We start from the raw sequence: 27,814 nt of genomic DNA on the forward strand, positions 1-27,814 counted from the left end.
GTTGAACACTGTTGACAAATACCCACTATTTCTATTACCATTCCTCAATACAATGGATTCTTCTTAATTGATGCTACAGAAAATTCAAGTTCAATGATAATGTTATGACAATATGCTCCAATTTGATTCATCAGATCATAAAACTGCAGATTCATAAAAACGCATTTGCAAGCAAAGGGTCCTTCCCAAATTTATTTACCCAACTTGAATCTGCAAATCATATGCTATCTAGCAGTCCCTGAAGCCACCTAACTGCAATGGGACTCCTCACCAGATGAATTCCGTCACTCCACTCGATCGATCCGAATCCTCGCGCTGCAATGCCGGACAAGTACAAACCGTCACTTGCAAACACAATCTCGTAGTTCAGAGTCTGGTTTACGGCGCTGAACTCGAGCTTACTCGGCGAAATACTGATTTCGACACCGGGTGGAGCATTCACTTTAGCTACATAAACCGCATCAGCTGAGGTTCCAACATTCTTTACCCTCCTCTGGTACTTGACAACGTGATCATTAGAATGGAAAACTACTGAGAATGATGGATAATTAAGATCCCCTGGTGTGGCAAATTTGCTTTCACATACATCTGAACTAGTAGGCTCCCTGAGAAAAATTGCAATACTATTCGAATCGTACCCGATCGAGCAAAGGAATGAAACGTAGTCACTGTTCTCGATATCGTATACCAATCCTGGATTAAGAGCTCTATTGGGATCCACGTGACCAGCTCCATAAACAAACGGTGATGCTTCTTCCCCAGTAGCAAGATCATTAATGGTGTTTCCCGAGTTATCTAAAGTGTAAGCTGTTGTCATCAGGGCAGATTTTATGGCAGCAGGTGACCAATTGGGGTATGCTTTTTTAAGCAGAGCAGCCAATCCACTAACATGAGGGCAAGCCATTGAAGTGCCTGAAATAATGTTGTAATCAACTCTTCTCGGATCGATATCCAAATCGGTTGGTGCGGCAGCACCGGTCCATCCTGCTAAAATGTTAACACCGGGGGCGATGACATCCGGTTTGAGAATTTCCGCTGTCAAATGGTGAGGACCTCGGCTCGAAAAGGCCGCAACCTTTGGAGATGGTGGTGAAGGGCTAATCACCGTTCCACGGAATGAAATCGTAGCTGTGGGAGACTGACTTGTTTTAATGTATTCTAGGATCTTATTACCAGCTGCTTCACCCACCATTGTAGCCGGGATAAGATGAGCATCGGAAAGGAGTTCTTCGCCGTTCTCGGCGGTGTTTGCCAGTATCATCCCTGAACCACCGGCTAGCTTCACTGCAGCTCCTTTTTCAACTCTAGCATTCCCTCCCCTTTCACAAACAACAATTTTTCCTTCGACTTTTGATGAATTTAGACTTCCCATATGGCAAAACCGATCTCCACAATCACCAGCATAAACCAAAGGAAGCTTGGAATCAACTAAGGGTTCACCGGAATACAACGAATCACCTCCTAAAATCCTACCGTCACCGAGAACCACATCAGCCTGAAACTCTCTGTCAATCGTGGAAGCACCGACTGTTACAATCCACGGCGCGATGTTAGTGGCGGTGAATGAACCAGGACCAGAATTCCCAGCAGAACATGACACAAGGACACCATGGTTAACAGCGGCAAATGCGCCGATGGCAATGGAATCATGATCGTATCGTGGAGCAAAACCTGTAGCTCCCACAGACAAAGATATCACATCGACTCCATCCGCAATAGCCTGGTCAAAAGCTGCAAGTATATCGGAATCAAAACAACCAGATTTCCAGCAAATCTTGTAAGCAGCAATCCTCGCATTCGCCGCCATCCCCCGAGCTTCTCCGCTTGCAAACCCGAAAAGACTGGCATTGGAAACAACAGATCCGGCAGCAGTGGAAGCTGTATGCGTGCCATGTCCTTCAGTATCTCGCGGAGACTTGGATTCTTTAGTTTCATCAATCGGTCCATCATGAGCCTCATAGCCTTTGTAAAAAGCTCTAGCACCGATTATTTTCCGATTACAAGCCGAAGCAGGAAACTCAGATCCGATCTCACATATACCCTTCCAGCTATCCGGAACAGGAGGCAGCCCGGAGTCTGTAAAACTAGGATTTTCCGGCCATATTCCGGTATCCAAAACTCCGATTATAATACCGTCGCCGTAATCGGAGTTTTCCCAGATACCTAACCCGTCAGAGAGACCTAAAAAGTGAGGTGTCCGAGTAGTGTGGAGGTATCGAATTTGGTCCGGAATCACAGAAATGATTCCGGGAAGTTGCTGGAGCTTCTTTGCTTGGGAGGAAGTGAGTCGGGCGGAGAATCCATTGATGGTGAGTTGATAACTGTAGAGGAGCTTGGTGGGGTGAGGGGAAGGAGGAAGAGAACGGAGGATGGAGGAATACCAGTGATGGTGGGAGGAGAAAAAGAGAGGGCTTGTGAGATTTCGACACGTGGACGATGAAGTTCTGTGGACGGTCTGATGAGGAGGAGGAGAAAGGGATTAAGAGGAGAGAAATGAAGAAGAAAATGGAAATGGTGGTGGCCATGAGAGAAATGGGGAGACAATAATTAGTTTGAATCATCCTCTTTATGCCTGAAAATTGTTGATAATAGGAGTAGTTGAATATACGAAGAACCGACAAAAAAAAAACAAATTACTAGAACTAGCTTTCTTTCGGGGAAACATTAACTGATGTCTTTGATAGCGTATTTGCTGCAAAAATGGTCCACACCCGCGGCCTTGTTGGTTTTGATCGTTGATTGGGCGGACAGCAACAAAATTGTGCCCTAAAAAACTTGGATGGTAAAATATTAAGATTCAACAAATACTAGTTTTTACTTATTTATATGAATGAAAAAACTTTGATAATATATAAATATATGAAAAATTATTTAAAAAATAAAATAGATTTTTTTAATCTTCAAATGATAATAAATTTTATTGAAATAAAAGAAGTTACAATACTAATAATGTAACTAATTTAAACTATAATTGTAAGGATTTTATTTATAAAAAATTCAAACATAAAATAAAATAAAATCTAAAGACGTAATGGCAGATGAAACCTTCTTTTAAATATGATGTCCATCATTCTAAATAACTCAATAATAGTAAATAGTATTCCTTTATCTTTGTCCGATAATTTATAAGTGTTGGAGTGGCCAGCAAATCAAAGCAAACATATATGTTACTTCGTCAATTAGATTTGAATATATCAACGCATACAATCACAAAAAATAATATAATCACTAAAAGATTATCAATAATCGTAAATCAAATATGACTGACGTAAGAATCTTTACACAATCACATATCTACCACAAAAATAGACGAATCACGTACTATAAGGCATAAAAAACATGCCACACGAGCAGAGTTAAAATGTATAAAAAAGGCATATAAACATGCACAAAATATATGAAAATTAAGAAGTCAAATAAAAAATAATTTTATAAAAAGAATGAAAACCAAATAAAAAATAACAAACGAAAGTGAAATATAAAAGAATAATGATGAAAATAAATACAGATGATCGATGATCGGTAACAAGGATAATATCAATATTAGCAAAAAAGAAAAACAAAAGAGAAAATATAACTGATAGAGGAAAAAAAATAAAATAAAAAATCAGTTTTTTTTTATAGACAATTGATATCGATTTAATTATAATTGTAACACTCATTGTCTTTTTAAAGATATTACATGTCATTGATATATGGGGAAATGGGATATTCAATGCATGGTGTAAGAGGATAATAATTGAATGTCTCCATTTTATCCCTTTTATTGGATTTTTTCAGAAAATGCGGGTTTATATACGGTTAATATATGGCGTTATCGGATATATTATAATATATTTAATAAATTCAATTTATCAAAAGATAATGGATCATGCGATTTAGATTTGATAAAAAATAAACTTAAAAATAATGAATTGAATAAATAAGGAAATCATCCAAAATTGAGAAAATATAAAATTTGTTATCAAAAGATGAATTAAAGCTATATATGCTTTCTTCATGAACATATACTTCAAATTTAATCAAAATAAAACTTAAAAATCAAAATATACTTAAAATAAAGGAAGTAGCATAAAAATATAGCAACCATGGACATTTAAATTTTTTTCTTATGTTACCAAGGGCAAACCCTAAATGCTAAAACTACAAGTATAGTCCTTTTAAGCTTTAAAGTTTTAAGACAAGATAATTGTAAAATTGTATTTTGGTCTTTTAATATGATAAAAATTTAGTTTAATCCTTTTAAAATTATAATTTAAATTATATTTAAACTCTTTAAAATCTTATAATTTTATTCTTGCCTCCCTAAAAATTTGCTGATTTCTCCCCTACGCCCAACTAAACTGTTGTTATACTCGCTTTATTCAATTACAACTGTATTTCATTCTCATAGAATGATCACTCATTTCGAACAAATCAAACGTATCGTAAATATTATCTTATCCTTTTCGAAAAATAAGTTTCTTTCTTTCGTGTGATAGAAGAATTCATGTTAAAAAAAATAAAATAAAGGGTAAACTTCATTTTTAGTATCTAAACTATTATCTTTGTTATGTTTTGGTATCATCTTTATTTTTAAAATCATATCTAACGTTTAGTTAGATTTCACTTTGGTACCCAACCGTTAAAATCTTAATTGTGACATTGATGTGCCACCATAAGATAATTCCACATTGTCATTGAAATAATTTTTTTTTAAAAAAAGAGTTCTGTTAATTTTTTAACAGTAGATACTAAAATGAAACCTAAACTAAATGCAAGTATGGTTTTGGAAAAAAAATAAAGTCTAGGTATAAAAACGAAATAAAAATAATAATTTAGGTACTAAATTGTGTAGTTTACCCAAAATAAATTGCTTGCCTATTACATGGCTCACTCCAAGATGTTAATATTACAATTAATTTTTAAAAATAAAACTTGTTCAAAGCTGACTTAAATCGATCTATTAGGTTGGATGAAAGGGAGAGTCTTTGAAGATATGTATGGTGTTACGTTTGCCATTTTTGTTCACAGTAAAGATAGAATCACATAAACACAATTTTTAATAAATTTTTTTATTAGTATAAAGTGATTATAATGTAATATTTTTTCGTAAAAAGAATGGGTGGTTATTTTTTTTTTAATTTTTTTTTCATGTTCGACGTGATGACAATGCACTGGCGGATTGCCTTGCAAAGATAGCGCACCATGATATCTTTGATATTGTTCACTATTTTCGACCTCCTCAAAATACCTTCGAGCTGCTGCATGCTGATGAAATAATTACTTCTCCTACTGTTAGTGAGCGTGATGTCCCTGGAAATGTCTAGTGTTTTGATACTAGTTTGTTATTAGTATATTTTGTTTGTTCTAGGGTTTAGGGTTTTTTACTAGTATATTTTGTTTGTTCCGCCATTTAAGTTGTTGGCTTCTTGGTTTGTTTTGTTGAGATTTTCTTCAACGTTTTGTTGTTGTAATACTATTATGGGTATTCTTTTTCTCCGACTAGGTTTAGGAATGTTTTTAACGAGATATATGATAGTATCCTCTCTCTACCAAAAAAAATAATGACATTGAAATATTTCTATAGATGTCATGTTCAAACCTAAAACATTTAACTATAACAACAATCCATTTAACCACAAAGCTAACTTGATCAATATGATTTCAATCTTATATCTTACATGATTAAGGACCTAACAACCAATGTGAACAGACAATAAAATTTAAAGTTTGTTTTTAAAAATGAGAGGCAAAAATGGTGTAATGAATATTACTTTGATCAATCAATCGGTAGTTGCTTGCTTGTCGGGTAGATATTTGTAACAAAATTGGATATTCTAACATACATGTGTATTTGTTTTGGGGGTTGGGGGGAATATTGCATGTACTTGGGATTTTCGATGGATTATTGAGGTATTGTTTGCAATTTGATATTTTTTTATATAAAAAAACAGCATTTAATTTGTAAAAAAAAAAAAGTTAATCAAATTTGTTCTTCAAAACAGATTTATGAAATAAGGTACCAATTTTCATATAGGATTCACCGCTATTCTATTTTGCTTTATTTGAATCAAACCCCAAGTTGGGTAGGAATAACCGGAACACAAAATAATCATATTGTTCAAAAGCAAAGGTTGAAAGAAGGAAAAAAAGAAATAATTTAATTGTTCCTTCTTATCCATATAATAATTTAGATGCTCATTATTGGAGTTTTATTATTATTATTATTATTAGTATTATTATTATTAAATATTCAATAAAAATCTTAATCATTTAATAATGTACATTAAAGATTCACGTAGACGATGTGTTCAAATTTAAAAATTATATGAATAATAATAATTCATTTAATCACTAAATTTCTGATATTGCTTATGAAAAGTTATGTGCCTAAGTTCTTTTAAGAGATGATCCTAAAAGGTTTGATTTAGAAATTAATTGTGTAAAATTATTGTTAAAAATTACTTTTAAAAATATAAAATATTTATTTTTAAAAATATATTATAAGATTTAAAATATATTAATTTAAATTATATTTAAAATTATTAAAATTATTTTTATACATATATAATAGGGTTATGATCCATTTACACATAGTGTAAAACTTTTAGTTTTACAATCGTTGAACGAGATTAACTTATTATTTTCTTTTTTTAGTGAATATCTTCACATTTTTTACTGTTAATCTCAACATTTGATCTCCACTCATCCAACGATCATAAAAAAAATATAAAACTAAAAGGTTTTACACCTTATAATTAGATTATGTCCCTATATAATAATATATTACATGTGCTGGAATTATTATTTTATTTCAAAAGTTGATTTGGTTGGGGGTGGTGGGTCTATAGCTGAGTCAGATGATCTGTCCAAATCCTAGACCCCACTTGTTATATAATTGTTAGTTTCAATCATTTTCACTTAACAACCCAATCCCCCATTTCCAGAAGCTTCTGCCTGTTAAGGTTACTTAACAATTGCGGCTAAAGCCCAGCTGTCCCCAAGTGATTAATGTTGTTGCTATCCTAATTGTCTCATTAATCCAACAATGGTCGACATCTTTAATCTTTCATCCTTTTGTTAGGTTTGGGAAAAATTACGATCAATGATTATGTAGACTAAAAACAACGAGGAACAATCATTGAGAAAAAGGTGTAGAAGGGAGGGTCTAACTCAACCTCTCTGTACATTTCTCTTAACTGATCATCGTTATATTCAACAAATATAATAACCGATCATAACTTTTTATCCAAATAATTAAAAAAAACTGCCAAAATCAGAAAACTCAAATTTTCTCATAAAAAATTTACATCGCAGACAATCGTAATATGTTTAACTATCTGTGAGAGGTGTAAAAATACAAAATTTCCATTGATTAAAAAAACTAACAGAGACAAAATTCAACTAATTAAATTTTAAAGGGACTAAAATTCAAAATTTACCATTAACCAAGTGAGGCCAAGACCCTACCTTTTCCCTAAGTTCTAATAACAAGGATTTAAACGAAGAGAACTGTAATTTTTTTTCCCGAGAAAGAAGAAAAAGATTTCCAAACAACAGAGCAAGTTATATATATTTTGAGATTAAAATCTACATAAGCTTCTAAGTTTACACTTAAACGACAATTTGATTTTTTTTTTCTTTTGATTTCCATTTCTTTGTTCCACCCAATGTTCATTCCATGCTCTTTATTCTCTCCCCATCATCTCTTATACCTCTATCAATCAGACATGGTAGTGAAACAATATTCAGGCCGAGTAAAACCGGGACTCGGATTTTGCAGACCTTTCCGGTAGGACTAATCGGAGAGCTAGATCTTAAACCTCTTGCAGGATCCAAACTTTTCCGAAGAATATTTCTCATAGAAGATATCAGATGAACTGTAGGATCGGGAGGCGGTCCGGAGGAGACGAATTTTTGGCAAAAGTTCATGTGCCTAACCATTGCTTCCTCAGTACTGATAAGCCTTTCAGTCCTTAGGATCTCATCTTTGATTGCTTCAGCACAGAGGCCACATATCCATTTCCCTTGGTACCGTTGGCGTACCGTTTCGATATAGGCCGGGGTACAGTCCTCGGTAAGTCCACAACAATCGCAATTGGCAAACTCGACATCGGTTTGTGCATTCACCGGAGTTGCTTGAGTTTCTTGCGTTGGGGCTGATACAACCTCGCTAATTATTGTAGCAGACATTGCCAATTTCCCCTGTTTGATACCAAACAAAATACCATAAGCTTGGTTAAGCTTGTATACCCTAAAGTATCAAACTTTGACTTGAGTTATATTATAGGTTACCTACGATTAAGCTAGAAATCGCATTATTAACAATTATACCAATGAATTCCCATAATTTTTTCTCAACTAAAAACAAAGAGATTTGACAGTTCTGCTAATTTGTTCAAAATCTTGTGTTCACGTAGGACAATTATCATAACCAAAATGCAGCTAACCATGAAATTTCAGTTTAACATAATCCTATTGAATTTCCTATGCTCACATAAAAGAAACAGACAAACACAAGAAAATTAAAAGGAAAATAAAAGGCTGTTCAAAGTAATTACCAGTAGTTAAGCAAGATGAAACGAAAACTTATAGTTCTTGTTCTTTGCTTAATAATCCCCCCTTTTTCCCCACTTCTGCAACTATGGAATTTTAAGACAAAAATTAGATCTTTTCTTCTTCTTCTTCTTCTTCTTATCTCTCTTTTTCCCATTCTCCTTCTTCTAACTTTCCTCCTGTGAAGAAAATCTCACACATGAAAACCATTTCCTATTCAAAAGCCTTTACTTGTAGCTTTGTGGTATCTCTTCAAAGACCCCTTTTTTATAATTAATTTTGAGAGAACCCAGAGATCCAAATTGACCTTATACTCAGAAAACAAAGAGATTGGAACCAAGGGATTACTTTTTGTTTTTGTGTTGCACAAAATTCTCCACTCGGAAGCACCTATAAATGGGAGAGATAGTGAGAAGGCAATGATTGAATCTGGCCGTTCATCTCTTGATTGTCAGCTAAGCATTGTAAAATTGGGAAGACCGTAAATCGAGCTTTTAGTCTCGTAAATAATACAATTACAATTTAGATTTTATAACGGAAACTATTTTATATTTGATAAATATTTATTTAAAAATTTATAGATGGAATGTGGATTAAATATTTGGTGTAATTGTAATATTTAAATGGTAGATTTGAGCACGATTTAATGTAATTGTTTTAAATTAAAGAGGGAGTTTAGATAAAATATTAGCATGGATAAATTATAGTCGAAAATAATAAAGATTTATTATATATTTAATTTTATGAATTGAAGGAGGCTATAGTTCAACTTTAATTTAAATTGATAATTAGGAGGGACAAAAGAGATGGTCACGTTGTTTACATATGTGAATCCAATTAGAACATTAAATTCTTCTACTCGTATCATATTAATATATGTTCAAAATGATCTCATTTGACTCATAATCTAATTTAATTTTTAAATTGAATTTTAAATCTAATTTAATTTAAATTTTTAAAATAAAAATTTAACTTAATTAGATCAAATTAAATAAAAATATTGGATCCAAACAAAATTATTATCTCTAGAGATAAAAGCCTCCGTCACTCTATATAATTCTACATACCATCGTTTTAGAGAATATACTTTATATGAAAATAATAAATATTGATGGGATGTAAGTTCTTTGTATGAACTTGCTAGTCTTTTCCTCGGGGCTTGATTAATATTTTTTTTTATAATTTTACAATTGAATTAGTCAAATATTATATTGTATAATGTATTGAAATGGAAACGGTCAAACGAAATATCAAACTAACATTATAAAGCCTTTTAATTATTGATTTGATAATAGAAAATATTAATTTGTGTATGTCATCAGACAAACCCTTTCTCTCTATAGTCCACAATCCATACATCATAGATTGAGACACATTATTAATAATTTAATAAGAATCTAAATTTTATTAAAAATTAAAATATTTTTTATATTTTCATGTAGATTTATATATCTACTTATCGTATTGTTAGTTTTGTAATTTACATTTATTTTTTTAAGGGTTAATTCATGACTGATTAAGATGATGTTTATATGTTATATTGTGATCTTCTTTGCTTTGGACTCTCGGGTTGAATTTGGATACCTGTTATGCATTTGTGGATAACTTTTAACGTCGCTCGAGTTTAATTTACGGGTTGTCGGTGGTCTTTCAGTAGTTTGATCTCTTTTCGTGGTTCGTTTTGTCGTAACCGGTTTTCGCCCGGGCATGAAATTTTTATTTGGCGGGAAAATTAATGTGAATAAATGGTTTTGAAAATAATTTGGGAGTCGCCATCGGCCTTTTGGGTCAGGTAGGTCGAATACCTAAAAATTATTTTTTTAAAAGAGTTTTAAGAAAACATCAATTAAAAAATGAACTGATATGCGTTTATAACCAAAAATTCGTTCTTTTTAATAATAAAAAGGGATTCGTGGTCGGTTACGTTTAGGGAAGGATTAGCACCCCTACAACGCCCAAAATTGGTACTTTTTAATTATAAATTGTCTCTATTATTAAAAATTTAAAAATTCAAAATATATTTAATTTATAATCCTATTATTTCAAAATTATATAAAAATATTAAAATATAATTCTTTTATAATATATAATTTTAAAATAAAATAAATAATTTATTTTAAATTGATATTGACAAATAAATGTTAAAATAATTTATTTTAAAAAATATATAAATTATTATTTATTATATATATATTTATGACTACATAATAATAATAAAAATATTTAAATATATAAACAAGTAAAATTAAAACAATAAAAATACAATTAGAACTATATATTTAAAAGCAATAAAATAAATGAAAAGATTTAAAATTAGTGACTAAATTATAGTAAAATTAAAATTAAATACCTAATTCATAATTAATTAAAATTATAGGGATTAAACATGCTATTTTCTTATTTATTAATTTAGTGACTAAAATAAAATTATATAAAATTCAGATATTAGAATAAAATAAATTAAAACATACCATTCAGATTAAAATATTAATTATTAAAATTATAGGACTAAATCTGTTATTTACCCTAAATATATTATTTTAATACAAAGGACTAAAATAAATAAAATTAAAATTAAAGATCTGAATTAAAAGGATTATAAACTCGATTTAGTGACTAAAATGTAAGGATTACAAATTCAAGGGATGGCGGACGGGACTTAACAATTAAAAATTACACAAATAGTCCTCCCCGAAACGACGTCGTTCAGGAAGGGCTATTTAAAGCCAAATCCAGCTGGCCCGAAGCGCCAGCTTCATTTCTCATCTCTTCCCTCTCTCTCTCTTCTCTGAGAGAGAGAAAAATTCTCTCGCTTCTCTCTAAAACAGAGAGAAGCTCTCCGGCCGGCAGCCGCTCGCCGGCGTTGATCCCGCTGCCGGCCACCGCCTTCGGTGGCCGGAATAAATTTTTTTTACATTAAAACGTAGATCGGACCGTCCTAATGACGGTTCCGATGGTTTTTTCTTTTAAACGGCTCCCGATCGGAGTAAATCTAAAAAAATACCTTCGGTTTTTGAAGGTTTTTGGTGACGTCTAGAGGCCGGTGGTGACTCCGATCAAGGCGGTGGCTTTCACAGTAAGTCTCTCTTCTTCATTTCCTTGCTGGTTATTGGGTTGTTGCTCTCCGTTTTCGTATCTTTGCTCTCGGTATTGTCTCTCTGTTTTCTGTTGTTCTCCTTTTCTTTGCAGATGGGGTGATGGCTTTATAGCCATCACCGGTTTGGCCATCGGACCGGTCCGAAAGGTGGAGTTCGGTGAGTCACCGAGCTATGTGGTGACTCACCCCATAGAGCTTGCGACGTGGGCGGCGGGTGTTGAAGCAACAAAGCTTCTGGATTCTTCAGCGAGGCGGCGGCGTCGTGGCTGAAGTGGATTCGAGCATCTGGCAGCTGACCGTTGACGTGGGGCGGCTGGAGGCAGAGGCGGCTGCGGCGCTAGGGTTAGAAACCTAGCTAAAACCCTAAATATTTAGGGTTTCAGTTTGGTTTGGGCCGGTTTGATTGGGCCTTTGATTTTTGGGCTTGTATTTTTTATTATTATTTATATATATATATTTAATATATTTAATAATAATAATAATATTTATAATAATAATAATTATAATAATAATAATAAAGATAATAATAATAATTATAGTAATAATAATAATAAATAAATCAAAATGGGTAAAAAATTAGTATCTTCACGTTTGTCGATGCGATCAGATTTGTTTGTATCTATCTTTGTTCGATTTTTATTGGTTAAATTTTAATTTTTCTTGTATAGTCTTTATATGATCTTAATTTGCTAGTTTTGTTTCAATGATTATAGGAAATTATCCTAATTATGTGCTTAATTTATGATTATGACTATAAATCTTTATTGTAATTTTCTATTTTAAATAAAAAGGGTGATTTCTATAAATAAAAATACAAAGCTATACATTATTAATACATTAAATATAGATATTTTATTTATTTTTACGTTCTAAACTCTGGAAATACATAAGTAAGAATAGACACATAATTTTATATTAAGAAATAAATTTATAAAATTTTAAAAGAAAAATATATTATCAATTTAAGATTAAATAATATTTAAATTTTATAAAAGTTTAAAATTTGAAGCGAGACCACTGTTCTTATCAATTTAAGATTAAATAATATTTAAAGTCTATAAAAGTCAAAACCCATGTAAGCACTACCACACATCGCTCAATTATTGAGCCACATCGTCATTAATCATCATTTACACATTGCTCAAGTATCAAAATTATTTTATTTTAAATTCACCAAAAAAATTATTTATTTTAAAATATATTCAATTGGATAAATACTAGTAAAATTTTATATGTATAATTAAATAAGAATAAATATTTATAGATACTTATATAAAATTAAAATTTATATTTATCATAATATTTGATAAAAAAATCATGTATACTTTTAATAATAATCTCTAAAAAGAATGGAATCTTAAATTACGATAAATTTTTTTTGACTAATATTTATTTAGTTTTGTTTTATTTGGTCTTGAAGGCATATCCTCCTTGTGCATTGCTTTAGCCAAAGAACATCCTACACATAGCTCATCGTGTTCTTAAAATTATTCTTAAACGAAGTGATTAACTAAATTAAGCCACGTTAGTCCTCATAACACCACACAATAAACAAAGGATGCCTTTTTCATAATTTTTAAAAAGTTTTGTTTCTAATTCACTATAAAGTTAATCTAAGTGTTTTAAAAAAAATTATTGAGTGACTTCGGTGGTTAAAAGGAGTGTTATTTTCTTTTGAGATATTAGGCTCGATCAGCTGTATTTGTAGGGTATACGTTGTCAATAGTTAAGAAAAATTATAAACATATATTGCCTTATAATCATTTTAGACTATTAAAAAGAATGTTTTAAAGGGTTTAAAAACTCTTTAATAAAAAATTACAAAATCAATTAGATTTTTATATCATATAAAACCTAAAATTTCATTATGTTCTTGATTGATTATCTGAGGAATAAAATTTTACAATTTTCTTCCAAATGAGTCGAAAGTTCATAAATTAAATTCAAACTAGTGGCGGATCCACACATATATTAGGATGGGTAAGTGTATATCTTAAAATACGAATTCTCTTCTTTTAATTATTTATTTAGTTGATTATGCCCACCCACATACAAAATTTTTATGTTGTCTATATATGTGCGTATACTTTAAATTTTTTTTAGATCCGTCGTTATTTCAAATCAAATATATGAATAGAGACCAATTGCAAGCTAACATGTGCTACATACTAATAGGGACGTAATGGAATATCATGGGCGAGCGAAGTTCGGGATGACTATGGGATCTGAATCCGACAGATTCTAACCAGACTCGATTTGATTGGATCAATTTTTTTAAAAACATTTTGAAGTCGAGTTTGGTCGGATCGGATTTTTTAAAGTATCAATTGGGTTTAGGGTGAAAAATACTCGACCCAATCCGACCTGAAAAATAATATAATTATATCTTATATATTTAGAGATAATTACAATAATACCCCTCTTTATATTAATTATTTTCAATTAAGTCCCTATTTCTTGGATAAAATTAATAATTTTATATTATTTCGAGTTGGGTTGGAGTCGAGTTTTATCTCAAAAGTCGGGTTGAGTTTCAGATCAAATTTCAGATAAAAAATATAATTTTTTTGAATCAGATCGAGTTATCAGAAACTTTACCCAACTCAACTCAACTCAACCCAACCCATGTTCATCTCTAATTGAAATCCTAAATAAAACTGTGACATACAAATAACTAGCTCGTACGAGACAACCGCATATACACTATACAGTACATCACTCAAGTTAAATCCATGAATATATATATAAGAACATAAGAATATCCCAAGGCTAAAAACATGACTTCCACTATACAAAATAGTCACCTTACATGTAATTTTACATGACTACGATGTATAGTTATATTTATGTAATCGAACATTTGTATATATATTCCTATTTATCGCAGTCAGGGACGGAGCTCCTTAGCGTTTAAGAGTTTCGGATTTCTGTTAAAATTTATATATTTGATATAATTTTATTTTAATAGTATTTTGATTCATATAAAAATAAATATTTAAATTAAAAATATAAAAATTTATTAAATATTTAATCAAATCGAGGTCGAACTAAAGAATTACAAGTTTGTGTTCTCAAATTTTTGGTCTAATTACAATTTAAGTCATTGTAAGTTTAAATATTAGACAAATTGGAATTTGTCTTTTGAGTTTTGAGTTTTTTTTTTTTTAATTTAGGGTGAATGCAAGATAATATATGTATAATAACTTTCAACTATTTGACAATAAACGCTCATACCCCTACATACGCGCTTGAACTCGGGACCTCAAGGATAACAATAATCCATTAATCGCTAAGGTTGCTTGATTCATACTGAATTTCAAGTTTAAATACTTAATATATTTTTTTAAATACTCTAATATTTTGGTCCATGTCAATATTTAATTCTGGCTTTGTCCCTGATCGTAGTCATGTAAAATGTCAACAAATCTAACGAAGATATAAAAAAATGGAAAATGAAATTTTCGATAATGCATATGATCTGGAACAATACATCACTTACAAAATTGCTTAAAAATTTGTTTACCATCGAAAAAAAGGAAGAAGTAAAAAGTTATGCATATAACAAAATTAGTAACAACCAAAATTCCTTTTATAAAACAATTGGATGTCACAATGTCAATCCAACACTTTAGGGAGTTGATGAACATTTTAATAGCACATAATTTCTTAAGAAACTCGATCCTGTTAAAAAAAGTAAGGCTCGGCACAAAAGATGAACAATTCTAATTATATCGTTGTATGACGTTCTATTAATTGAAGGATAAGTGTTGTACTTTCCATTCATAAGACATTGTTATGAAACGATGTTCTGAAATCAACAAACACAATTCATTGATGTGTCGGCTAATAAACAATGTAGTTTGGAAGAAATAATCATTTTTCTATTGTTATTCGAACGATTTCAATTAGAGGAGATCAATTCTCTCTTATATTTTTCTGTCACGTGACACACCTAGTATAGATTATGTAATCAAATTTTCTCTCACATGAGAGAATTCTTTCATATTATTTGGATCTTTCGATCTCACATGTGAAATCCCATCCAAAAATCTTTGTTTTCGAAATATATATATTCATCTATACTAAAAGAGACGAATCACAATCAATTGACCATTTCACCACCATCTTCAACTCACTTGATCACCTTAACGACCATCTCGCACGTTATACATTATCAATTTTCCCCTAAACTTCAATATCTTTAACAAATTTTGGCTACGACTACAAATAATAACATGTAAACCACTCTTTATCATCCTAAGAAACTATTACTTTAGGGCGATCCTGCTAAATCAACATGGGATTTGCATTGGAATTCAACCATTTCTAAAATAATAATAATAATAATAATATAAACAAATTATACAAGAGAAAATAGATAATTTAAACCACACTCAAACTCTCTTCATATAATATCCATATGCATGGACTTTGTTTGACAAACATTGTCCTTCTCCACTACAAGCACTGTATTATTTTAAGTAGTCTTCAACATTACTTTAATGGCTTCTAAAGGTGCAACATGTATATATCCCCCCAGCACATGATGAATATAAGTCATATATGTACAGTTCACAATATTCTTTTATATTATCATGTTAGACGTTGTCGTTTAAACCTTTTTCATGGGAAAATATCTTGGCAAAACCTCCATTGTGTCACTCCCACAACCGTTTGATAATTCATGGAGATTTGGAACTCACTTTTACCAGAAATTATTGTCTTGAAATCTGCATTTTGGGGATCTAATGGACTATATCGGATCCATGAAACCGAATGTTCCTGAAACCATTAACATGGTATATACATACATGCATGCATATGTTGTTGTGGTATATATATTAAGTGAAGAGACGGTATTTAAGTTAAGCGGAGGGGGGAATGTGATTGCACAAGGCCGCTGTACTTGGGAACTTGAACCAATGAAAATGATCATGAAATTCATCAAAGTTTAATCCCTTTTTTGATCCCACCAAAGCTCGTTTCTCATTGGCTTTTTAGATCTGCTTATTGTTCAAATATTCATTACAAAAAGTTCCCTATAAGCTGTTTTGCTTATCTTGATCTGCATTTCTAACAATGAAGGTAAGTTCTTTACTCTTTTCTTTTTGCTGAATGGAGATTTTTCAGTCTGGATATGAATTATATGTGGTGATGAGATAAAATCTGCATAATGTTGAAATTGTTTGATTGCAGTTCTTTGGTTGGATGCAAAATAAGCTCAACAGGAAACATGGGAGCTCTAAATCAATTACAGTTTCTGCTACTTGTAAGCATCTCTGTCTTTTCTTTTATCTGATTTTAAGAGCGTTGATATGCCTCCGCTCCACCGAGAGCCCTTTGAGTTCACGTACAAAGGGGTACATTACACAAGTTCAGTAATGTCCCCGGTTAGATTTTGTCTCTCGACTCTGAAGTGAGTACATAGTGGAACATATTTAAGTAACTGGGTAATGTGTTGTGTTTTTGTTATCCCCTTGTAGATCACATGAAGCAAGAGCCTCGAGAGGAGTTCAGTGATTGGCCTAATGGATTGTTAGCAATAGGAACATTTGGTAACAATGACTTTAAAGAAAACCCTCAATCCCAAACAACTATTCAACAAGAACCTTTCGATGTTCTGGATCAGGAACCGTCTTCGTCCGACAATTTACAAGAGTTTACGATCGAGGAAGTCGGAAACTGCAAAAAGAATTAACCAAACTCCGACGCGAAAAAGGAAGTGGCGAGTTTACCTTTGGATAGATTCCTTAATTGTCCATCAAGCTTGGAAGTTGACAGGAGGTTTAGTAGTGCGGTTTGCAGCGATTCGGGGGATCGATTGGAGGAAGACATCGATCGAACCATCAGCTTTATCCTCGGCAGATGCAATGACATATGCGGTGAAGATAACAAGAAAAAAGCCATTGGTAATAAATCGATTTCTTTCCTTTTGAAGAAGATGTTTGTTTGTTCAAGTGGATTTTCACCTGCACCGAGCTTGAGAGACACACTACAAGAATCAAGAATGGAGAAGGTACAAATAATTAAGATCAGACATTGTTTTTGTATTAAAACTTCATTTACTTCTTTGAATAATGATTGAGATTGATTGATTTATTCGGATATAGCTTTTGAGGGTAATGCTTCACAAGAAGATTTACAATCAAAACCAGTATCGAGCTTCATCAACGAAGAAATACTTGGAGGACAAGCAATCACCCAAAAGGCAGAAGAATCCAGATGAAACACAGGAGAGAGAGTGAAGATGGAGGTAAATGGGTGAAGACAGATTCTGAATGTAAGTTCCATATTGGGATTTTCATAATAAAGCTAATTATTGGCCAAAACACATATACATATATATATACATATACATATATATATACATATACATATACATATACACATACACATACACATACACATACACATATACATATACATACACATATACATATACATATACATATACATATACATATACATATACATATACATATACATATACATATACATATACATATACATATACATATACATATACATATACATATACATATACATATACATATACATATACATATACATATACATATACATATACATATACATATACATATACATATACATATACATATACATATACATATACATATACATATACATATACATATACATATACATATACATATACATATACATATACATATGCATATCACATGGTTTTTGATATTGCAGATATTGTTCTAGAGATATAAATTGGCCTTTTGGAGGAAGGGATAAAATCTATATGTGGTGGATCAAACTTATTACAGGACAAGAAGAAAAGGGTGTATGATTTCAGATAAGAATCTCTGTTTTGTATTAGTTGTGCTGTGTTTCACTTCTTTTTGACATGATTTTGACTGGGGAGGCAGTGCAAGCCATGTTTTCTGAGATATCTGCAATGGAGGATATCTATATTAGCACTGGCACAGCTAGAATTCAATTTTTCTTTCTTAAGTTCACCTTGTGTAAGATGAATTTAAGTGAATAGTTGATTGACAAGAGATTATTGAGATTTGGTTCCGTGGATCACTTTGATTGTACAAATAGTGTTGCTTTTGAGTTCCAATGAATTGATCTTAAGGTTTCATGTGAAGATCATTTTCCAAGTTAATAAACCAAATTAATTCACAATTGTTAATAAAAAATGATCTTAAATTAAACCCAGAGAGCCAAACATCTAAGGGTCAGGATTAAATCATCTTCATCTCTGCCAGCTTCCACTCCACCGCACCTGATAAAAGAAATTCTATTTTACAACAGTTTACTTGCTCCTTTAGAACAAAAAAAAGTTACCTTTCCTTTGCAAATCAGCAGATCCAACCGAAGTCTCCATCTTTTCTCATTTTTTGTTATCAAAGTTACTGGTTTTTCGTTTATTGGCAATGTTGAAGCTTCTAAATTCATTCTTTTTTTCTACCCCTTTTGTGCTTCTGCTTTGTTTCCATCGGTGAAGCTTCGGTCCATGAATACAATGGTGTGAAATTCGTTAGTAAAGGCAATGCATTCGTCGTCCATGGCGGCAGCGAAGGCATTTGCTCTTATTTGGCCGACCCCCAAAATGTAACTTCCACTGTCGGTGACTCTTATATTCGGTAAGTTCTTCATTTCCCCCTTTTTTATGTAAGTTTCTACTGAATTTAGCTTTTACATCTCTTGATTTTGTTGATAGTTTCAGTGGTGCTTTGGCTGAATTGTTTGGGATTTGAGAACTGTTGGGATCTGATTCTGAATTAGGAGTGTTGAAGTTTATGTTTTTGAACTGAAACAAAATCGAAAGATTGAATCTTTTAGTACCCAGAAAACAAAAGGTCAAATTTTGTTCAAAGCTAGGATTCTAGCTGAATATGAACTTTGTTGATGGAACAAGGAGAATATGAACTTTGTTGATGGAACAAGGAGGGTTATGTCGATAAAGTCGGTTCATCTTCTAATTTGAACGGAGTGTCGCAGCTGGTGTTCGAAGAAGATATGAGGGAAGGTCTTTTGCCCTGGTAGAATGTTTTCCAAACTAGAAGGGGTGAATCGACTTTAGCCGACATAACCCTCTTTGTTCCATCAACAAACTTGTTGTGTTAATTGCTTGTATTTAGATGTTTGAAGAATGTTAAACATTAAAGAAGTTTCTCAGTTTATTTTCTTCTTTGAACGCCTTAAACTGTGGGTAATATTGAACCAGTTTCGAGAAGGTTACATTCCGTAGACCGAAAGAATTGGCTAACTTTAGCACAAAGCCGATACAAGCAGTTCTTTTCGAGGTGGAAGATAGGGAGACGATTGGGGGTTCGGCTTACGGGGTCAAAGAGCTGTTTGTTGCGCAGCAGATCTTGCGAAACTCGACGTTTGTTCGGAAGGAGAAGTCATTTATCGTCCTTCTGCCGTGACTCCGAACTGGCCGAAAGTGTTCGGTGTTGCTTTTAAGGAAGATGATGAGGTTGCAAATTTGAGATATAGGTCTATAAAGGTTACAAAAACCGGGATGTATAACTTGTACTTCATTCACTGTGATGCAAACCTTAAAGATTTGACTGTGGAGGGGAAGACTGTATGGAAAAATCCTGCCGGCTATCTACCCGGTTGAATGGCGCCGCTTATGAATTTCTGCATGTTCATGTCTCTTGCTTCGTGATCCTCGGAATCTTTTGGTTCTCTCAGTATGCAAGATTTTGGAGAGAGGTACTTCCTTTGCAAACTGTATAACATTAGTGATAACGCTCGGCATGCTTGAGATGGCTCTTTGGTATTTTGATTATGCTGAATTCAACGAGAATGGTATTAGGCCTGTCGCCATCACCGTGTGGGCTGTTACCTTCGGTACTATCAAGTGTACGGTTTCACGGATTATTATTTTGATGCTTTCCATGGGTTATGGTGTTGTGAGGCCGACCCTCGGCGGGCTTACTTTGAAGGTAATCATGCTTGGAGTAACCTTCTTTTTGGCATCCGAGGTTCTTGAACTGGTCGAAAATGCCGGTGCGGTGAGTGATCTTTCGGGAAAGGTGAGACTTTTTGGTTCTTCCTGTCGCAATCTTAGATGCCTTATTCATTCTTTGGATATTTACTTCTCTATCTGCAACTTTAAATAAACTTCAGGTATGTTTTTCTCTCAACTTTGTCAAATAAACTTTATTCTTTGGTTCTTCATCCGAAATTCTATGATGCTAGTTTAACAATGGTATATTGGTGCAACAGGCCAGAAGGATGATGGTAAAACTGGATATATACAGGAGATTCACAAATGCACTGGTTGTAGCCGTTATCGTATCCGTGGGTTGGACATGTTACGAGGTAGTTGAATCCATTATTTTCGATGCTATCTTTCGGCTGCTTTCGTATAATTTACACGCAAGCATTATGCAGTCTCGCATCATTAGAATAGGAAGTATGTGACTGAGGAATGAGGAATGTCATTGTTGTCAAACCACTTGCACCTTACAACTTTTGCAACTCTGTATTTTCAGCTTTATTTCAAGTCGAACTATGTTTACAATGAGCAATGGCAGACTGCCTGGATCATCCCGGCCTTTTGGCAAGTCTTATCGTTCTCTATGCTATGCGTCATCTGCATTCTCTGGGCACCCTCTCGAACTTTGACTCGGTAAGATCTATATATTGTTGAGATCTAAGCCTCTGGCCGTGTTTTTAATTCCGGTTTGGAGGTCGGAGACGAAACTAATCTGGCACTCATAAAACCATCGCCAACGCCTCTGAAAGATTTTAGAAGCGCAGCAGAGGCTAGACCATTGCAGGGCAGTAATGGAGCAACAAATGGTGATTTAGAAGAAGACAAGACAGACTGACAAGAAAAAAAGACCACAATGGTATCAACCTGGACATGGCAAGCCAATTATTACACAACAAAAGAGTCAGCTATTCAGATTGTTTATTTGTATTTTTGTTCATCAGATATTTAATTTAGTTGAGTTTTTGATCTGTTACATGTCACCAATGGAAAACACAATATATGACATGCTTTCTTTTATATTAATACCATGGCCAGCTATTTTGTGATCCGTTAATGTTGCTCGGACTCTTCATTTTTCATTATCTGTGTCCGACACTCGTGTCTAACACTTGAATACGAGGATATGACCTCTAAAGATCCTCCAAATATCGAGACTAACATAAGTTGCAGGTTCTAACATAACATTTCAATTTGGGGGAAACTATGATTGAATTTAACTTGGGGAACAAAGGATGCGTAAAAAAATGCTTCTTCATATCATTAATAATGGTAAAAAGCGAACACACATACAAAATTCTAAATTACAAATACAACAATAAACCATATGAACAAATGGAGCAAAATCAAGAAAATCAAGAACTTGGTAACTGACCAACATAATGCTTACAGTGCAGAAAGCATTCAGGCACCATTTTTACATGTTGAGGAAGCAACAAGATCAGGTCTCGTTTAATCGAATTGGAGAGCTCGGGGCAGCCCCAGGTCCAGCATGCACCATTTTTTTTGCCCAAATACCCTGCAAAAAATTGAAAGAATGTTCTCCTAGTTTCTACCATGGCAAAACTCGTCTCATCTGACCTCAGATCTCTCTTTCACTGAGATCTCCTCCTCAAGTGCTGGTGACATGGTGGGTATCCCTCGAAGAAATCCAACACGGCAGTTTCCAAGTCTTCGACTGAATACTTGATGTAATTCTCCGGATGCTTTCCACTCTCTATATGGCTCCTGAAACGCCCGAGAAATGACCTATAAGCCGGGATCAACTTCTCGGATATAGAAATCCTTAGTTCCTCCCTCAGTTGAGTATCGGGTATCAACCATGTCACTTGAGTCCTATGAACCTCCTCAAGCATGGCATTGAAAGTCTTAAACCTTTCTCTCAATGCACTCTTCGACACTCCGGAAGAGAAACTCCCACTGACATGCAACCCTTCATCTCTCAAACAATACAAAACACTCACCCAAGTAGCTCTCTGATAACTCGTCGCCGCCTGCCTAAACTTCCCAGTCAACTTCCTCAAATAATCATCCCCGATCATTTCCCTCAACTCGGGTGGCCCTTTAACCTTTTGAACAATATAATGAACATTATTCATGATAAACAAATGTGCCAAAGAAGCATCTCTATAATGCTTGGACTTCCCCTCTAAATTGAATTGCAGAACGACTATAATCCAAATCAAATGCAAAGCTAAAGGAGTTTTCCCTTCCAACTCGGCAAACTCCATATCCGGGGTTGATTGATCACCGGAATACCTCGAACCCGTTGATGGTTTCAACATTATGAGATCAATTAAAGTCTGCTTATAATCAGATATCAAACTGATATAATTCATCACATACCTAGTCAAAGGATGGATGGTTCCACCAGGGACAGGCACCCTAGAGGGCTCTCTTAAAATTGCGCTTTCGAATTCGGACAGAATCCCTCGCGCAGCCTCGGCTAACCTGGATAAAATCTCGGCAGCCTGAACTCGAATGGAATCAGATGATTTCGAATCGAAAACCGCCTGGCAACAAATCCATCAAAGCATCATGTAAATCAAGTATCTTGAAAAGCTTCTCGGGGGATCTCCTACTTATACTTACGGCTTCTGCGAAGTTAAACAACTGAATTGCTGGTCCTTTAACTGTTTCCATGAAACAAGCATCATCAATATCCGTTCCAACACACTCGAAGATTTGCTCACAAAGTTTCTTCTCACTGGCAAACAAAATCCGAACGCAAACTTTGGCAGCTCGAATCCACCGCCGGATTTTACTCTCCAAAGCTTCCCATTCAAGCCTTTGGATGTCTCCGATACTGAATTTCTCGATTCCGAGTTTCCTAAAACTCGAGTCGATGGCTGATTTCCTGACGCTTCCGTACACTTGAATGCACTCCCTTAAGTACCCAGATGAGATCATCCTCGTCGCAATAGCTTGCAAATCGCAAACCGCTTCGGTCGGCATCAGATCCACTTCTCGGATACTGCTCGTAGATTGGTAAGTGGAGCTATCCGATGATTCACAGTGTTTAAGCTGAAGGTGAAGGAGATCGTTGTGACTGCTATCTTCGTTGCTTACGGTATCGTCTTCTTCGAGGTCGTGGGGAGAAGGCGTTGAAAATGAAGACGACGAGGGATCATCAAAAAGGGAATCAGTTTCCAAAGCGGAAGAGTGAGTCATGAGGATGTTGCGGAACTCGTCCTCGAGACGAGCCATGGCGATCTGGATCGTAGAGTTGACTTTTGACTGGTCATCGACGGCGGCGGCGTTGGAGTTGTTCGATATTGATGCGTTGGATAAGGATCGTTGGATTTCATCGACAGCTTGTAGGTAAAGATCGGCTTGGTGACGATCCGTTTCGAAGATCATTTTCTCTCTTGCTTCCTCCGATACAGTTGAGTCCCACCGTAGGATTAATTTCTCCGCCGATTCGTAGCCGTTATTATCCTTACTAGGATTCTCCGGCAACTCCATTAACAACTTCCACTAATTAAACCACCCAATAAAACTGAAGAATTTGCAAAAAAAAAATTGAAATCTGGGAAAAGTTTAGATAAAGCAAAATAACAAAGCTTGGAACCTTTTTTGGTTTTGTTTTCTTCTGTAAAAATAAAGGAAAAGTTGTGTCTATGGCGTTGGCGGGGGCGGAGACGGCGGAGATGGGGCGGAGGGTTTCTATTATTGGCGGAGAGAAAGGGAAAGGGGGAGATTTAAATAATGAGATGTAAAGTGGGCGGTGGTCTTGTAAGGCAACTGATGGGATTTTGTCTGAACCTGAAATTTTGAAAGAGAATAAGAAGTGGGTCTATTTTGTGGAATTTCCTTTTAAATGGATTTATTATATTCTTGGACTCTCTATTTTGACTATTTCTTTTGGGTATTATTATGGTTTTTGTCTTTTTCATTATGTCTAAATAAATTATTATTTAATTATTTTATAATATATTAATTAAATTTTAATTCAATTGATAATATTATTATTTCCACAACACAAAATTAATAATTTTAAGTATATATTTTATATGTAATGTATCGATTTATTTTGATTTAAGTAGTTAATAATTTAAATGTTCATGTGTGTTTTTTCTTAAACCACCCCATTACAACTTGTCATATTGGTTGACATTAATTATTTTTTATGTTGGAATGGGCATTATAAAAAATGTACTCCAATGTTTTAATTGAAATAGTTAATTTGTAGGACCATTCACTGATATAGAATAATTAAATTTATAGGATCTGAATATCTAATTTGATCATAGTAAAAGGATCAAGCCTATAATTTAACCTTTTACTCTTCTATGTAAATTTCCATGCTATATTAGTCGCCGATTAGATATTTCCCGGTTAATACTTGTGAACTTCCCACAACTTTTTGGAATAAAAATTAAGGATTTATTTTAAATATTAATTTAGAAAAAGAAACTGAAAAAATATTTAAAGAAATAAATAGTGCAATTTTAGTGGATGAATAATTGAAAGAAAAAAAAATGTATTTTAAAATTTGGGTGGGTCGCTTGCCCAATTTAGTGTGCCCGATATGACTTACTGGGCCTTCTTTTTAAAATTTTAAGGGCCCAATGCCCATCTAACATTCCCTAGACTAGGCTTGTTGGCTTCTTCCAAAAACATTTTAATTGGTCTCTAAACTAAATCTAAATTTAAAATTGATCTCTAAATTTTAAAACATTATAATTGAGTATAAAATTTAAAACATGCTTGAGCAATATGCATTGTAAGTTTGGGTCTAGTGTGCAAGAAACAAACGGTTTTATTAATAGGGATACTTCGATTTTTAAAACACATACATATTCAAGTTGGTCATAGAGTTGGTGTACAATATTTAGAATATTGTGTTTTAAATATGGTTTGCAACATATCTAAAGTTGGCATTTAATGTTCAAGCTTATGACTACATTGATGGAAGGACCTTATTACAATTGTATTGGTAGACTGAGGATTCAATTAGAATATTTTTAAGCATAGAGACTAATTTAAAAATTGAACCATGGTTTGAGGACATATGGTAGAATTAACTCATTTTAAAACATTGTTTAAAATACATATTTTACAAATATTTTTTTTAAAAATTAGAGTGATTACAAGATAATACATGTTCATAATTTTCTTAATCAATTGATAATGCACATATCCATTAGATGCAGTTGCTTGAAACCGAAATATCTAGAGAATGAAACTTAGAATTACAAACAATGAAACTTAGGGTTTTAGGAATCACTGATCAGATATAATTAATTACAACAAAAACAGATGAATTGGGTTTTTTTTTAAAAAAAACTTCTCTTCAAATTATGAGTTGCACGAGCGGCTAACCCTAATGATAATGATCTTCTTCTGCTTCAAAAATATTAAACAAAACTTACGGTTAAATTATTAGTATGAGATTTTCGGTGTTCGATCATTATATAATTTTTTTTTATATCTGAAAGCAATTTTTCCGATTATTTGTTTATTTATAAAATTAGAATATATCGAATTTTTTTATCGTTCGATTGAGTATGGATGGTATTGTTTAACGTGGTGGTACTATCTGCAACATGTTGGAATATTAAACGTGGATTGTAATGCAGAGTTTAGGGTTTATTGTTGTATGCCAGATAGGGTGAGTTTAAATTATTAATATTTTGTAGTGAAATGTACAGCTGTGTTGAGGTATACGAGGTAGAATAGAGAGATGAGTTTTGAGTAATATAATGTCTTCTACTCTGTCAATGAGTTGGAAACTTGGAAATCTTCAAAAAAAATAAAAGTGCTCTCAAATTTTCTGTCGCAAGATTGAGTGTTTTTTAGGGCAAAACACTTGGGATTTGGTCCTGAAGTGCAGAAAATGCCAAGGAAAAAGAAATATAAGGTTTCCGTCTGGATTAGTGAGAGATATTCTAACACGAAAAGACAGGGTTTAGTGAAGCAAAGTCGTTTATGGTGGTTTTTGGACACCAAATTGTCCTAAATGAAAATAAGATTTGTGGACAAAAATGACACCTTGGAGAAAAAGAAAATCTATGTATTATTAATTGATCAGCTCCACGCAAGAGCATAATGTTGTGGAATTTGTTATGTCCATGGGAAAGGAAAGGGCCAAGGCCGGCACACAATTGTCATAGTTCGGTAATTAAAGTTCATGAATTCGAATATATAGAATAGTTTGAGTCATTTACATTGTAAACATATATTCAGAATCTTTCTTAGTCACTGGTAACGCACGCACATCATGCATACCCAATTGTTTGAACTCGTGACCTCTATAGGGAATAACACTATCTCTATCTTTTATTAATAAGGACATGTTACCCAACTGCTTTTAATGATCATTTTTCACTTACTAGACATATCTACGTAGGGTGAATATTATGGGGGATTATCACATGTATTAAATTGATATGCGACGTATAACATCCCTCAACCCGGATTAGTAAAAATTGGACTATAGATGGCACATTTACTGATTGAAACTTAGTTAGAAATAGATTAGACAATTAAACATTCAAATAATATTCAAACAACCAAATGAGGACCAAATTGTTAATTATATCAATTAACCTCTTAAAAGTTTACTAAAATCACCTATCAACACATGTAGACTAATTTTGATATGAAAGTATACTTGATATAAATCAATGTCTCAACAAACAAACAAGTTACAAATAAAAATTATACATTCATTTAATCATCATGTATGTCGAATTCTATTCAGAGTTCATATTACACTTACTAAATCTAGTCATTAATCATCTTACATTAAGATATTTATCCTTCAATCAAAACGTGTACCATTGTATTCCTTACTTATTTACTTACGTATCAACATGTCCTTATTTACTTACATATCAACATGTTAAGTTAGGACATGAATATAGAATATCATTACAAACTATAAATTGTACACCAAAATCGTAAGGTTAACATGCATGAGTCTATTATAACATAACATCCTTAACATTATCATAATAAAACATACGTAACATAATAAAAATAACACGCATACATGTTAAACAAAAGAGATAGATATAAATAACGAAACAAAATAGACAAAAGAGATTACAAAAACATAGATGGATGATAAATCTAATTTGTAAGTCATAAAATGCAACTCATGACCATTCTATCAAAATTGAACACGTTTGATAGACAGTAAATTACAATGTATAGAAAATGCTACAAAATATTGACTAAATTAT

At 33.0% G+C, this 27,814-nt stretch overlaps 1 protein-coding gene and 4 pseudogenes across 1 annotated transcript; 2 read left to right on the forward strand and 3 right to left on the reverse strand.

The window, feature by feature from the left end:
• Positions 1–40: 40 nt before the first annotated feature.
• On the reverse strand, positions 41–2,578 carry LOC120191783 (annotated as a pseudogene).
• Positions 2,579–7,528: 4,950 nt separating this feature from the next.
• On the reverse strand, positions 7,529–8,877 carry LOC120191803. Its single transcript, XM_039194715.1, has 2 exons — positions 8,544–8,877; positions 7,529–8,187 (listed from the first exon to the last, which is right to left on the reverse strand). The coding sequence occupies exon 2, from the start codon at positions 8,173–8,175 to the stop codon at positions 7,657–7,659; it is 519 nt and encodes a 172-aa protein (XP_039050646.1). The 5' UTR covers positions 8,176–8,187; positions 8,544–8,877; the 3' UTR covers positions 7,529–7,656.
• A 7,837-nt stretch (positions 8,878–16,714) lies between these two features.
• On the forward strand, positions 16,715–18,653 carry LOC120191642 (annotated as a pseudogene).
• Positions 18,654–18,919: 266 nt separating this feature from the next.
• On the forward strand, positions 18,920–21,475 carry LOC120191813 (annotated as a pseudogene).
• A 372-nt stretch (positions 21,476–21,847) lies between these two features.
• LOC120191794 lies at positions 21,848–24,371 on the reverse strand (annotated as a pseudogene).
• Positions 24,372–27,814: the final 3,443 nt, after the last annotated feature.

This window comes from Hibiscus syriacus, unplaced genomic scaffold (genome assembly GCF_006381635.1).
Source record: "Hibiscus syriacus cultivar Baekdansim isolate YM2019G1 unplaced genomic scaffold, ASM638163v2 tig00004159_pilon, whole genome shotgun sequence".
Taxonomy (NCBI): Eukaryota; Viridiplantae; Streptophyta; class Magnoliopsida; order Malvales; family Malvaceae; genus Hibiscus; species Hibiscus syriacus.